This window comes from Ciona intestinalis, unplaced genomic scaffold (assembly GCF_000224145.3).
Source record: "Ciona intestinalis unplaced genomic scaffold, KH HT000030.2, whole genome shotgun sequence".
NCBI lineage: Eukaryota > Metazoa > Chordata > Ascidiacea > Phlebobranchia > Cionidae > Ciona > Ciona intestinalis.
The window spans coordinates 984-15,106 of record NW_004190352.2 but is presented as its reverse complement, the minus strand read 5'-3'; the positions used below and the strand labels follow the sequence as shown (position 1 = coordinate 15,106).

The following is a 14,123-nucleotide window of genomic DNA, read 5'->3' as shown; positions in this document are numbered from 1 at the left end:
GGTTCAAGGCTCGTCGCTGCCACCATTATGGGTGTATGTGTCCTTGGGCAAGACACGTAATGGCAAAATTCAACCCAGTGGTCGCTAATGGGTTGTTTAATTGCCAGCCATACATAAAAACAATCACCCACAAAGCGAACATACGTGGTATAACTTGTAAGCGTGCGCGAGGTGTATGAAACAGAACATCCGTGTTATAACGACTGCCGTTGCCCAACCATGCGAAGATAAATAAGTAAAATTAAAAGGAAGGTTACCACCACCATGTAGATAGAAAAGGAAGGTTACCACCACCATGCGAAGATAAATAAGCTAAATTAAAAGGAAGGTTACCACCACCATGTAGATATATTGATGGTGTTCAATCTCTTGTATTATCAGAGCGTAAAAATTGAACCATGAATAACTTAATAAAAACCACGTTTATAGACCTGGCATGTATATTGTAAGTTGGGACAAGATAGATACTGTCAGAACATAATATCCCATATTTCTTGATCGTGTTTTTAACAATCAACAACTTACTTTCATAGCAGTGAGGATAAGGTTATATAATTCTGTAAATAATGTTTGTTTACTACCGAATAGATCAATAAAACAGTATGAAGCATGAACCACCATCTCCAGCCTGGTTTAAATGAGTTATTTTAAGGGATTTTCCGACTTTACTGTAGAATGATTCGATATATTGTTTCAGATGGAAAGAAGAGAGGCCTCACCACCGAAAGGACGAAGTTTTATTCAGCTCAGATTATTCTCGGGTTGGATCATTTACATCGGGAGAATATTTTGTACAGGTTGGTGGTGGGGTGGTACAATAACGTCGTTTGGTGGGGTGTTGGGGTAACTGTGTTATGTCTAACTGTGGTTGTGGCGGCAAATTCGACTGTTTACCAGCGTGACAGAATGGTTGAGAAGATAGCGGGTTCCAAGTTGATTGATGTTGGTTCGTCACAGAATCATACATACGTTCCTTTGTTAGTTATGTGAGGCATACAAAATACGAGGTGTATGAAACAAAAAAAACGGGCACGAGGTGTATGAAACAAAAAAAACGGGCACGAGGTGTATGAAACAAAACACCTGTGTTATAACGACTGTTGTAGCCCCGCCATGCGAGGTTAAATAAATTACATTCATTTACTCACTTTTGCTATTAGAACTTAAACGATTTACGTTCTAGGGATATGAAACCAGAGAACGTGTTGTTGGACGACAAAGGGAACGTAAGGTTGGCCGACCTTGGGTTGGTTTGTATACTTGGTGAAGGAGAGAAAACAAAAGGTGAGCTTAACGTTGGTTGTATGTTTAGAAAGGTAGAACATGACGGTATGTCGCTCGTGTATTATTAATATTTGATGCGCTATGTTTGTTGACGTGTACAGCAGAGTTCATTCACGCTTTTTAACCGATGCTGATTTATGTTAGCGAGTTATAATCACATTTGTAGTGAATTCCCATCTCTTTACTTTGTTTTTATATTCTGAAAAACTTTGTTTTATATTTATCTATTCACTTTGTTTTATTATGACATTCGGTCGTGACTCGTGATAAATATGTTATTTCTAAAAGATATATTCTAGCCAGAACCGATGCGTTTTAAATTACAAAACAAACAATAACCAGAAGATCTATTTTTTATTTATTATAAGACTTGAACAGCATGAACACAACCATGTTTTTATTGTAGGCAGGGCAGGAACAATCGGGTTTATGCCGCCTGAGATGTTGCAAAGTAAGCAATATTCATATGGGGTGGACTGGTTTTCATTGGGTTGCACAATCTTTGAAATGATTGAAGCGAGAGGACCATTCGTGTCAAAGGGCAAGGTAAAGGGTTAGGATGTATGAACCTTTGAGATAAATGAACGATTAAAATAGTTCTTCTAGTCATTTATTTTCGTACGACCTTTTCGATGTCGCTTAAAGGTAGCCTTGTTCTCATCGGGGTGAATTGACAAAAAAAGCTGTTTTAAAATTACGATATGCCCGGAAGATAGTTTATACCTTTAATAAATAAACTTGTATTTATGAATGGCGGGCAACGACAGTCGTTATAACACGGGCGTTCTGTTTCATACACCTCATGCCCGCTTACAGGTTACCACGTATGTAACTTATTTATGAATGGCTGGGCAACGACAGTCGTTATAACACGGGCGTTCTGTTTCATACACCTCATGCCCGCTTACAGGTTACCACGTATGTAACTTATTTATCCTCGCATTGCGGGCAACGACAGTCGTTATAACATGGGTGTTCTGTTTCATACACCTCATGCCCGCTTACAGGTTACCACGTATGTAACTTATTTATCCTCGCATTGCGGGCAACGACAGTCGTTATAACATGGGTGTTCTGTTTCATACACCTCATGCCCGCTTACAGGTTACCACGTGTGTAACTTATTTATGAATGGCTGGGCAACGACAGTCGTTATAACACGGGCGTTCTGTTTCATACACCTCATGCCCGCTTACAGGTTACCACGTATGTAACTTATTTATCCTCGCATTGCGGGCAACGACAGTCGTTATAACATGGGTGTTCTGTTTCATACACCTCATGCCCGCTTACAGGTTACCACGTGTGTAACTTATTTATTGAATGGCTGGGCAACGACAGTCGTTATAACACGGGCGTTCTGTTTCATACACCTCATGCCCGCTTACAGGTTACCACGTATGTAACTTATGTGAGTGCTTCTGCGGGTAACGACATGTTTCATAGTGGGTGTCTGTTTCAATACACCTCGTGCCCGTTTACATTACCACGTATGTAACTTATTTATCCTCGCAAAGACGCGTACATCAAATTGCATCACAATGCTTCGTTATCGACCTTATAAGTCGGGATTATAAGATCTGCTGGTCGATAAAGCAGAGAGTTCTTAACCATATGCTTAAGCAGACGTAAAGTAAAATCAATGAATTTTACCTATATATGACAACGATGGTCATCATAATGCGAATTTTCTGTTTTATGCACTTCGTGTCCGCTTATATACGAGTTACCACACACATATAACTTGGGTGATTGTGTTTTTGTTTGGCTGTCAACTTAGACAACCCATAAGTAACCACTGGGTTGAATCAGTTGCCGTCAAATGTCTTTTATTAAGACACACGGCACATTGAGCTCTCAATGTTATGCCGCCGCACAGCGGTTGGGGTAAAATGGGACATGTTTGCATTCTTTTTTATCGTCCTATTTTGTAAAAAAACAACAAAGACAGTCAACAGAATTATACATTCTCACGAATCTAAAGGAGCACTGTTAACATTGAAATCACGATCAGGAAATATGGAATGTTATGTGCTTATGGTTTCCCTACTTACTTGCAATGTTATATTTAACAGAACAAGAGGAAACATTGCGTGGAATCAACAGCAGAGAAAACAATCAACGAAAAACATAAGTTCAAGAAAACCCACGAACCCTCGTTGGTCGATCTTATTGATAAACTGTTGGTTAAGAAGGTTGAAGATCGGTTGGCTGGTGACGAAAAGTAAGTGTTAGGATACGGTATAACGTAGCCGTGGCAAAGTGGTTAGCGCGCCTGCTTCTAACCCAGAGGTTCCAGGTTCAAAGCTCGTCGCTGCTACCATTGTGGGCTGGCGTAGGTGTCTTTGGGGAAAACACCTAACATAAATTGTTTCAACCCAGCGGTCACTAATGGGTTGTCTGAATTGTCAGCCATACATTAAAATAGTTAGACCATTGTTAATCCACGATCAAGATATTTAGATATTAAGTGCTAAAGGTGTCCTATCTTCTACCATCCTACTATAATATGAATTTTATTTACTCCCTCGCATACGATAGCAAAGATAAAATTAATGAGTACACAAAAAAAACAAGCTACCGGTGAAAACGAGTGTCAAATAAAAGCGTGCCTGTTAAACCCAACATGTTCACAACAAACCAAGGAAATAGAATTCGTGTTATGCAGGCCTTTTTGAAAACGTAACGTTCTGGGTAGAAGCGTTTAATTTTACGTTCCATTGGCGTTAGTATTGTGGTATTGTAGCGGCCTCTTGTGGTTGAACGCTGTAAGGTTATCAGCCCGTTGGTGGCGCTGTTCGCTCTTGGCGGTAAATACGAACTAGTTTAGTGCTCGTATGTGGCAAGCATGGTCTTCGAAGCGTGTGCGTTAAATGATAAGCAGTTAGTGAGTAGTTTGTAGTACGACACGAATGGGGACGAAATAAAATTAAATCTATTTAATAATGTTTATTTTGCGCCCCAGATCAGCGGAGGCAATAAAAAGACATCCATATTTTGCTGATTTAAATTGGGAGAGGTTGGAAGCCGGGGTCATACCGCCGCCTTTTGTTCCTGACCCACGACAAGTTTACGCCAAAGATGTTTCCGATATCAGGTTTGTAGCAATACAGGCGTATCTAGGGGGTAGTATGGGAGGCTGAGGTATCCTTTTCCATACAATTAGTTCCTATTTTTTTAACATAGCATAATGCTTGTTATTTTTTGCTATGATTATTATTTCAAACTTTAGGTACTTGGTATAACAGCCTGATAAGGTTACAGGCAGATTGGGCAATTGTTTGGATATATATCTATTAATGATTTTAAACGATTTTTTTTTACAAACTTTTGATTTTGCAAGCAACACTTTGTCCCACTTCCCAGTTTCTCACATACGCCAATTAAATAAACAATAAAAAAATATGTATTAAATTAAGGGGTCCCTAATAAAACTACAGGTTGCAGATATTTTGGTTATTTCGACCAGAAACGCTACGTGGCCAAGTCCAATAGATGTCAAATAACCATTTGAGTTTAACAAACCAACTTTTGGTCCGATACCTCGAATGGTTTTTGAGTTATCAAAATAACCAAAATATCTGCAACCGTTTGCAACCCGTAGTTTTATTAGGTACCCTAGATTAAGTGGGTTTCGTAATGTGGCTTTGAAATGTATGTGCTTTGCTTGTCAATTTCTAATGATACCACACACGCAAGCGATAAATACCCGTCTTGCATGCGCGAGATCTGTCAAGAAACGCCATACTCTGCAGACTGGATTTTAAATAAGAGCCATCGCATGTAAGTTACCTAATGTCTTTTAAACCACATATTTAGACTTGGAAGCGAAGCCAAAGGTGTCGTGCTCACCAAAGAAGACACGGATTTTCATAAAAAGTTTTCATCAGGAAGGTTAGTTTTGTATAATGTTGATAGGTTTGTGTAATATTGGAAATTGCTTTCCGGAAAAAAAACATTAGTTTTATTTAATCAATATATTTCATTTGCCAACCTGAGAGACATCATCAGGTTGGATATAGTAAACCATACACGAAAAAAAACAGGAAAATATAGAAAAAGTATCTTTGTCATGTGCATGGCAGATGAATCGTTGGTGAAATAAAATAAACTTTTTTACAAGTGCAGCTAGTTCTAGTAATCAATTTTATTTGTTACCAGAGTTGCAATACCCTGGCAGCAGGAAATGTTAGAGACGGGATTATTTGAAGATGTGCTGAGTCGCCCTAATCCCGTTGTGCCAGTCGTCGATTCAAAAAAATCAAAATCGAAAGTTTGCGCTTTACTTTAAATATTCACGATAGGAAATTATTTCATGTTTATTTCTTGCGCGAAATATTTTGCTGCTGGGCGTAACAAAGGAATATCGCAACTGGTAAATATAAATAATGTAAACAAATATTTGTTAGCCGCAGTGAAAATATGCATTTCATATCATTATTAGTATTGTGCCAAGATAATTAAACTGCATTCAGGGACACTTGTGTTTAACTTTGTAAAGTCATTGTGAAACATGTTTGTTTTTGTTTAACAAATAAAATATTTATAAAAATATATGGAGTTTCAATTCAAGCTTGGACGCTTCCCGGTCGGTTTCTTTACGGCCTTTTTAGGAGTTGTAACTTTGACAACCACAAACGCAGGTGGCAAGTTGTCACCCAGGAAAGGGGGGTTGGTCACTTCAGTGACGATCATCAAATATTCGCCTGTGGTTGGATGTATAGCGTTATAATGACAGTTGTCAAGCTATGCGAGGATAAATATTAATTAGGTTACAGAAGCCGTAACTCATAAGCGAGTACAACATGTATATAACAGAACACCTCTGTTATAATGACTGTCGTTGCCCAGCCACTTGTAGATAAAGATAAACAAGTTACATACATATATTTAAGCATGGTGATAGAATACCTGTTAGAGCGAACATAGAATTGGTAAATTCTTTCTTTTCAACAACCTTTTTTTCCACACAAACCACTTGTTCTACTTGCTTTGGCTTCAACCCGCTTTTCTTACTTTGTTTCACTTTTGTCTCACGAGATTTCTTTCTTGGGCTTCCCCTGCCTGGTGTTTATAACTTTGTTCTAAAACTAAAGTCTAACTATACATGGTGGCTTCATACACTTATGCTTACTGTTGAGTTAGGATGCTTTACAGGATTAAATATGGGTGTTTTGTACCATATATAATGGCTTATACACTTATGCTTACTGTTATTACACATCTTGCTTGCCATAATAACGAAACTAAGACCAACCACCAACTACAATAATTTAGATTGACTTTATACTTACAGTGTATACTGCCTGTAAAAAATATTTTATGTATTCACCAAACAATTCACATATGGATGTAGTTTCCCATCATCAGTTATATAACTGAGGTGTTTCTCTATTCATTGCATACCCCACACCCAATGCCACACATTACAACCAATGTAGGCACCAAACTTGTTACAATACAGGAATAATTGCCGCATCTCTTTGAAGCTGGTTTGGTTCCTATGTTTACTGATTAATGCAGTGCAGAAAATCCCATAGTAACCCTGCCACCCCAGGTTTGGCGCCAATGTTACCCAACCCCCACCTGGCTTAGCTCCTCTTTCTTCTTCATTCTTAGCTTTCCCTGCTTTCCCCGGTTTAGATTCGTTGACGCTCGTGCTGGAAGTTGATGCCGCACTTGTGTTACGACTTCCCTTGGAACGTTTACCCTGAAATTGCAACGGGAGAGAGTTGGTTATGTTGGGGTTGAACAAGTATGTGTTATTTGACGGGAAATTGGAAGTCCAAGGATCTGAGTTGTTTTTTAAAGTGATTGGATCATGTGTAGTGGACAGAACAACAACCTGTAATGCTTATGCTGAATGGACGAACATAAACAACATGCAATGTTCAAAAAGTAGAAATACACAGTATATAAAACAAATCTAAAAAAGTTTTTGACCAAAGTCCAAACTCAACTTTAATCACTGGAAAATATGTTGTGACAGCTATCACTATTTTTGTAAAACAGTTGTGCTATTATGCTCATATTAAATACTTTTGTCAAATAGTTGCCCTGTATTATCGAGCACGTATATGTTATCGAGCACGTATGTGCCTAATGTTTATACTGCTTGTTATTATGTTATTACTATTTCTTTTTATCGAACAGTTGTTGTTCTGTTGCATTCTTATTTTTATAAATATCTTTTTTAAATATCAATGCAAGTCAATATAAGCTTGGTGCAGCACAGTAATCGCTCTCACATGACGTATCTACACGTTAAGTTTCTAAATCAAGTACATTCATTCTTCCACTCATATTTTCAATATAAATCCAAGACATTTGATTTACATAATTACTGCATGAATGTCTTTAAACAAAATGTCACCAAGAAATCAAATTTTGGTTTTCATTAAAACAAATATATTTCATCTTTTAATAAATTGTGTGCCCATTCATATATTACGTGCCCGATCATTACAGTGTTGTTGTTTATATTCACAAAGTAGGTGTATAATTTATACTTAGCTTTATGACAACATAAAATGATATTTGTTTAAATATTTTTCAGAACAAAGTAAAACATAGGTTATTATGATTGTTAATTGTAGCATGACAAGAGTTAGTTATCAAGAAGAAGCGAGCAAGAAGTGGAGGCGTAAGGTTGGTGGGCATGGTAGGGTGATGTTTGTTTCTATTGTATTCAATGTGTAAAAGTGAGTTTTTTGATATCTCTTATTTATCCAGTGAGACAATGGCGGTTGTTATAACACGGGTGTTCTGTTTCATACACCTCATGTCCGCTTACGAGTTACCACGTATGTAACTTATTTATCATCACATGGTGGGGCACCGACAGTCGTTATAACACAGGTGTTCTGTTTCATACACCTTGTGTCCGCTTACAAGTTACAACGTATGTAACTTATTTATCCTCGCATGGTGGGGCACCGACAGTCGTTATAACACAGGTGTTTTGTTTTATACACCTCGTGCCCGCTTACAAGTTACCACGTATGTAACTTATTTATCCTCGCATGGCGGGGCACCGACAGTCGTTATAACACAGGTGTTCTGTTTCATACACCTCGTGCCCGCTTAAGAATTACCAGGTATGTAAATTTGCAGGTGATTGTTTTATGATTGTTTTAACGTATTGCTGACAATTAGGACAACCCATAAGCAACAACTGAATTGCAGAAATTGCTGTTACAAGTCTTGCCCACAGACACATACGCCCACAATTGTAGCAGCATTAAGCTTTGAACCTGGTGTCTTCTAAACATGCATTCAATCTAAAAGCTGAACTAAATTGAACCATGCGTTCTAATGAATGGGTGCTAATTAGGAGGATGGCTACACTAATTAATGGTGTATAAATTACACTAATCTATTCTATGTGGGTGAGGTCCCGCAGTGTGGCGCTCAATGGGCCCTACGATTTAGGCCACAATTGACCCATTACCCCAAGATATCTACACTAATGGATGGATGGTGTAATTAAACTAATGTTGTGGACATTTCTCCCTACCATGCAGACACACCTTCTCCGATCTTACAGAAGAAGTAGAAGACTGCCCGACGCTTCTTCTTGAAGAAGCAACAGAGCTAGCGGGAGTTACCTCATCTAACAACAAAGGTCTGTACGTAGGTGGTGCAGATGGAAGATAAAGATCCTTGAACTCGACGCTCCCATCAGGTGCGGATCTTTGTGGAGCAGGAGGGGGGTTGATGGAGAAAGTTACATCAACATCATCCACTTCAACACTGAGCATCACTTCGCTTTGAATGTGTCTGTTGTCTGCCAAAGTTTTCCAGGTAAAACAACAAAAAAATCGGATCAGAAGTTATTTTTATCGAAAATTATTATTATTATTTTTTGAACTATTTTATCCTGACCCATCAGAATTTACACCTATAAAACACTTAATAACTGTAAGCACAAAATTAATGCAAGTACAATATATCAAGACTGATAGAAAATTATCGCCAACACAAAACAAGTAGACATAGCTTTGTATCCTTAGTTGGTGTGGAAACCGGGTAAAAGTAGTGACGCCTTTGAGATAATAAAACATTGGCACATAATTAGAGAACCCACTTTACAATCAACAAAAAACACACTGTTATGCCCCACATACAAGCCACCTGATATAATGGACCCATCATCGGGTTCAACTTCATCTTCGTTCTTATGAGGTTCCGTTGAATGCGTTTCATGGATCGTCTCTTCACCAAATATTCTGTTCGATAGATTATACACTAATGTACTTTATTTATAAAAAAAGAAGCGAAATCTAATAATAGTGGGCTTGTAGTGGTTCTACTTTAACTAAGTTGTTACTGTTTAACTTTTCCACAGTGTTTCTTGGAACAGTGTAATAACATTATGTTGTGCTCCTTGTATATTACACACATGTTACTTACTAATGTCGCTACCAAGTATAATAATTTCAAACACTGATCATTTAAGACCAAGCCTGGCCCATTACCCCAACATACACTCATACAGACTACACCACGTGTTAACAATACACATACCATACCTTGCATTAACGGGGCTCATTCTGTGTTTGTTCTTTATAATTTCATCTGTTTCTTCGGACACCCCAACATTTTCAAGGAGTGGATACGGCAATACATCGTAGCCGCTGTAACGCAAACTAGTTACATGGACAGTAGTGGGTAGTATGTATGGGTGCATATCACAGTCTATATACTGTGGGCGTATATCACAGTCTATATACTGTGGGCGTATATCATTGTATATATTGGTGCTTGTTTTTCCCTGCAAGATGTTACTGGTGTTTTGTTTCATACACCTCGTTTCTACATGTATATAACTATGTGGGTGATTGTTTTATACATGCATGACAGTTTGAACAACCCATTAGTGACCACTGGGTTGGAGCAAATGCTGTTAGGTGTCTTACCCAAAGACACATACGCCCACAGTTGTGACAGCATGGAGCCTTTAACCCGTAACCTCCAGTCCAGAGGCAGGTCCCATTACCACTGTGTCACGACACTGAACTAAATATAAATTTCCCACGATACCCTTCAACAACTCACAAAGGTGTAGTGATTGGTTTTTCCTCCATGTCTTCAATAAGTTCAAGTATGGATTGGTTTCCTTGCTTAGATGGTGGAAGATATCGATATCCAGCTGTGATGCGGAACTCCCTTCCATGGACACCTGGGTGGAGGTGTATGAATATACCAGGTAATTTAACAAACAATTTACAAATCCTATGATGTACAAGCCAACGACAAACCATGTATTATCAACTCCTAATTTTGTTCATATTTAAAGTACACTCCAAGTTTATTTCTAAGGGTAATAAAATAACTCTGGTTTAACTCCCAGGTCTCAGGTGTGTCTCACTGAAGACTTCACCCTTATAGAATAGAATCTATATTATCGAGTGTCTATAAACTGCCTGAGGGGGGTCTAGATGGTAGCACCCTGGGTGTTGGGGTAATATACCTACGTCCCAGGTCTCAGGTGTTTCACTGAAGACCTCACCCTTATAAAATAGAATCTCTATTATTAAGTGTCTATAAACTGCCTCAATGGGGTATACACTCCATTCCCCTGGCATACATCACCCATTTTAACTACCAATGAATGAATGTAACTTACTGTATACTCCCGTGGCCGGAAAACGACAGTCGTTATCACACTGGTGTTCATACACCTCATGCCAGCTTACGAGTTACCATGTATATTACTTTGTGGTTGCCTCACCCATTTTAACCCCCACACCACCCACCAACAACGGGCTCTTTATTCACATCCACGATTTCAAACTGGAGTGAAAACTTCTTTCCTTGTGGAACCTCAATATGGGTTTGGTTGGTCGGTAATCGAACAACGATCTCCTTTCCTTCTGCTGCCGGCTTCCCATTTATCCACAGACCTTCGTATGTTACTCCACTTGCATGGACCATACTACCTGTTGAATGGATCTAATGTACACAGGGCAAATGTGATTAAGATCTTAATGATCCATGATATGATGATTCACTACTTTTGATTTATTTGGGGCAAGTTCAAGGTATGTGAAATGAATATATTGATTATTGTGTAATTGACATTATTATTATAATTGTGAAGACATTGATTGGGAAACTTCAGAAATTGAATAAATAATTGTAACTCATACTTATTTATTCCAAAAAGTGAAAGTGCTTATAACACCGCTGCTAGTTTTCATACACCTCGTGCCTGCTTACAAGGTACCACGTATGTAACTTTGTGAGTAGTTATTTTGTTGTCTTATGCGACATTTTTTGCCTAATGATAAACTTTTTGTAATCTTGTAAAAATGTCACAGAAACTATTATTGCATCACTACCCTTTAATATCTGTACAATATCCGACCTCCGCTACCATAACCAAACATAAATACATCAACACCTACCTTCCCCGTTAAACATATTAGCTCTCCATTGTCCTTCATATATTGAACCATCAACGCAGTTAAGTTCCCCATGCCCGTGTCGAGCGCCTTCAACCCATTCACCCTCATATTCATCACCATTGCTGTAATAATGTATTAGAATAATAAGCTTTACTGCAAGCAGTGGCGCAGCCAAGGGGTTTTAGGGGGTCGCGACCCCCCCTGGTAAACCAAAATTTTTTTTAAATAAACTAAAACAACATTTTTTGATTTAAACCCCCCCCCCCCCTTATTTTTTCTGACTGCACCACTTACTACAAGGATGGTATAAACACGCCGTTGTTAATACAAACAAGTTAATTTACCATAAAAGATGGTATAGTTATAAACAACTGATCACGCAACTTATTTTGACTTTTTAAAGCATCGACATAATTCCATTAAAATGCAGCCATGCATAATACAAAGCGAGAGCTTCTCATTCTTTATTATTAACTTAAAGTTCTGATATTAATTTAACTTAAAGTAAACATATAAATACTTAACAACTTATGTAAATATTCTAAAATCCTTAATTTGAAAATAAAAAAATAAAACACTTTACACAAAACTTAAAAATTTTTAATAAAAATTTCGTCCAAAGAAGAAAAAACTTACAAATAAGTTTGTACACCTTGTCCATGCTTCTTGTTTTTATACCAAGCTCCTTCATATTCATTGCCGTCTCTATCAGTAAGAACCCCTGTACCATGACGTTGATTGTTACAGAACTCACCCCTATATTGACTTCCATCGTTGTAGTTCATCACGCCATGCCCGTGTAATTCACCCCTTCGTAGAATAAAGTATTATGATGCGATAATTGCATTCGTATTTACATTTACTCATCGCCATCATAACATAATGATTGTGATATAGGCCAAAGTTAACTGATGTGAAATGTCTTTTCTTGGCCAAAGACATATACCTATGATATTATTGAGCACCAAACATGGTATTCTTCCGTTAAAATGGAAGCCACTAGCCACGCAACCATCACTTGCATAAATATCAAGCTTCAAAGTTTGTCGCTAACTTTTAGTGATTAATAATAACTTATGAAACAAATGCTTTATATAAATTACATTGCGCCAAAACAATGAACTCACTTTAAAAATTCCCCTGAATAATCATCACCCGTTCTCTCCCATTTACGATAACCATGTCCGTCGATCTCACCGTCCTTGAACTCGCCCTCGTAATATGAACCATCTCCCATTAATAACTTGCCATGTCCTGTGAGTGGGGAATGTAAGCAATGTCAGGATGTTGAATGAATTACAAACAACTTGTATGTTAGGTGCACAAGGTGTATGAAACAGAACACCTGTGTTATAACGACTGTCGTTGCCCCGCCATGCGAGGATAAACAAGTTACATACGTGGTAACTTGTAAGCAGGCATGAGGTGTATGAAACACAACACCCGTGTCGGCCGTGTGGTGATCCTTTAGCTGGTGGCCACCTAAAATTTTGGTTTCAAAATGTTCCTTAGGTCTCACTGATACCCACTGTATAATTTTTTTTTGAAAAAAGTGTTGAAAATTAACTTTGAAAATGCACATAATCGTGCTGCGTCACGTAATTCGTTTGATTTGCGTAAGGTTAACGATTTATTACGTCCCAATCACGGTCTGTTACGTCACAATAGTGGTATATCACATACGTTACAGAACGTTATAGCCTTGTGTGAAAAATACGATGACGCAGCACGATTTCCCGCATTTACAAAGTTAATTTTCGACACGAATGATCGAGTTTTTTCAAACAAAAATTATACAGCGGGTATCAGTGAGACCTAAGGAACATTTTGAAACCAAAATTTTAGATGGCCACGAGCTACAGGATTACCCACCCGTGTTATAACGACTGTTGTTGCCGTAACATATGTTGGTAAATATTAAAAAATATGAAAATATTTCATATTTTTTACACTTTACAGCAATCAACCATTACTTTAGCATTTACATTATCAACCACACATAATATGCAAACCATGTTTCTTCCCCTTCAACCACTCCCCTTCATAACGAAAGAATTTGTTAGCATAACAATAGACTCCGTATCCTTCTCTTAACTGATTGTTTGTTTCGCCGACGTAATAATTACGTTTCTCCGCGATTGTTACGTCCATTACTAGAACTTAAAATATCTAGAACAACAGCAATATTAAGTTACAATACAAAAAGACTGTAATCTTCAAAAAACAACCTAATTTTAGAACCAAGGTGATCCTAGAATACAGATATTATAGCGGCCATTTTCGATACCTTTTACTGGTGCCACTAACCTAAAATTTGGACACTGTACTAACTAGACCCCAGCGGTACCGATTCTGAAATCAAAAAATTAAAATTCGAAAAAATATTAATTATGAATATTAATATTCGTCATAAAAACATATTTATAGAAT

General features: G+C 37.8%; 2 protein-coding genes across 6 annotated transcripts in view; one reads left to right on the top strand and one right to left on the bottom strand.

Annotated features, from left to right (window-relative positions):
* LOC100177731 (rhodopsin kinase) overlaps positions 1-5,838 on the top strand; it is a 12,188-nt gene extending 6,350 nt beyond the window's left edge. For 3 of the 4 annotated variants that reach the window (XM_026837865.1, XM_026837863.1, XM_026837864.1), the window contains exons 9-15: positions 698-797; positions 1,184-1,284; positions 1,691-1,830; positions 3,360-3,508; positions 4,250-4,381; positions 5,104-5,178; positions 5,446-5,838. In XM_026837865.1, the coding sequence (XP_026693666.1) occupies positions 698-797; positions 1,184-1,284; positions 1,691-1,830; positions 3,360-3,508; positions 4,250-4,381; positions 5,104-5,178; positions 5,446-5,575 (827 nt within the window). In that variant the 3' untranslated portion in view covers positions 5,576-5,838. The remainder of the gene's footprint in view (positions 1-697; positions 798-1,183; positions 1,285-1,690; positions 1,831-3,359; positions 3,509-4,249; positions 4,382-5,103; positions 5,179-5,445) is intronic. The other variant, XM_009862695.3, reaches the window with a different exon arrangement.
* Positions 5,589-13,902, bottom strand: LOC100176954 (MORN repeat-containing protein 1-like). Of its 2 annotated transcripts, none has more exons than XM_018815083.2 (11): positions 13,706-13,902; positions 12,821-12,947; positions 12,330-12,503; positions 11,694-11,815; positions 11,043-11,225; positions 10,342-10,465; positions 9,816-9,920; positions 9,418-9,512; positions 8,814-9,070; positions 6,871-6,994; positions 5,589-5,990 (listed from the first exon to the last, which is right to left on the bottom strand). In XM_018815083.2, exons 1-11 carry the CDS (start codon positions 13,842-13,844, stop codon positions 5,848-5,850), a joined length of 1,593 nt encoding a protein of 530 aa, XP_018670628.1. In that variant the 5' UTR covers positions 13,845-13,902; the 3' UTR covers positions 5,589-5,847. The 2 variants fall into 2 exon arrangements, with proteins under 2 accessions (XP_018670628.1, XP_018670629.1); XM_018815084.2 differs by having other exon boundaries at positions 8,892-9,070; positions 13,706-13,901.
* Between the last annotated feature and the right edge of the window lie 221 nt (positions 13,903-14,123).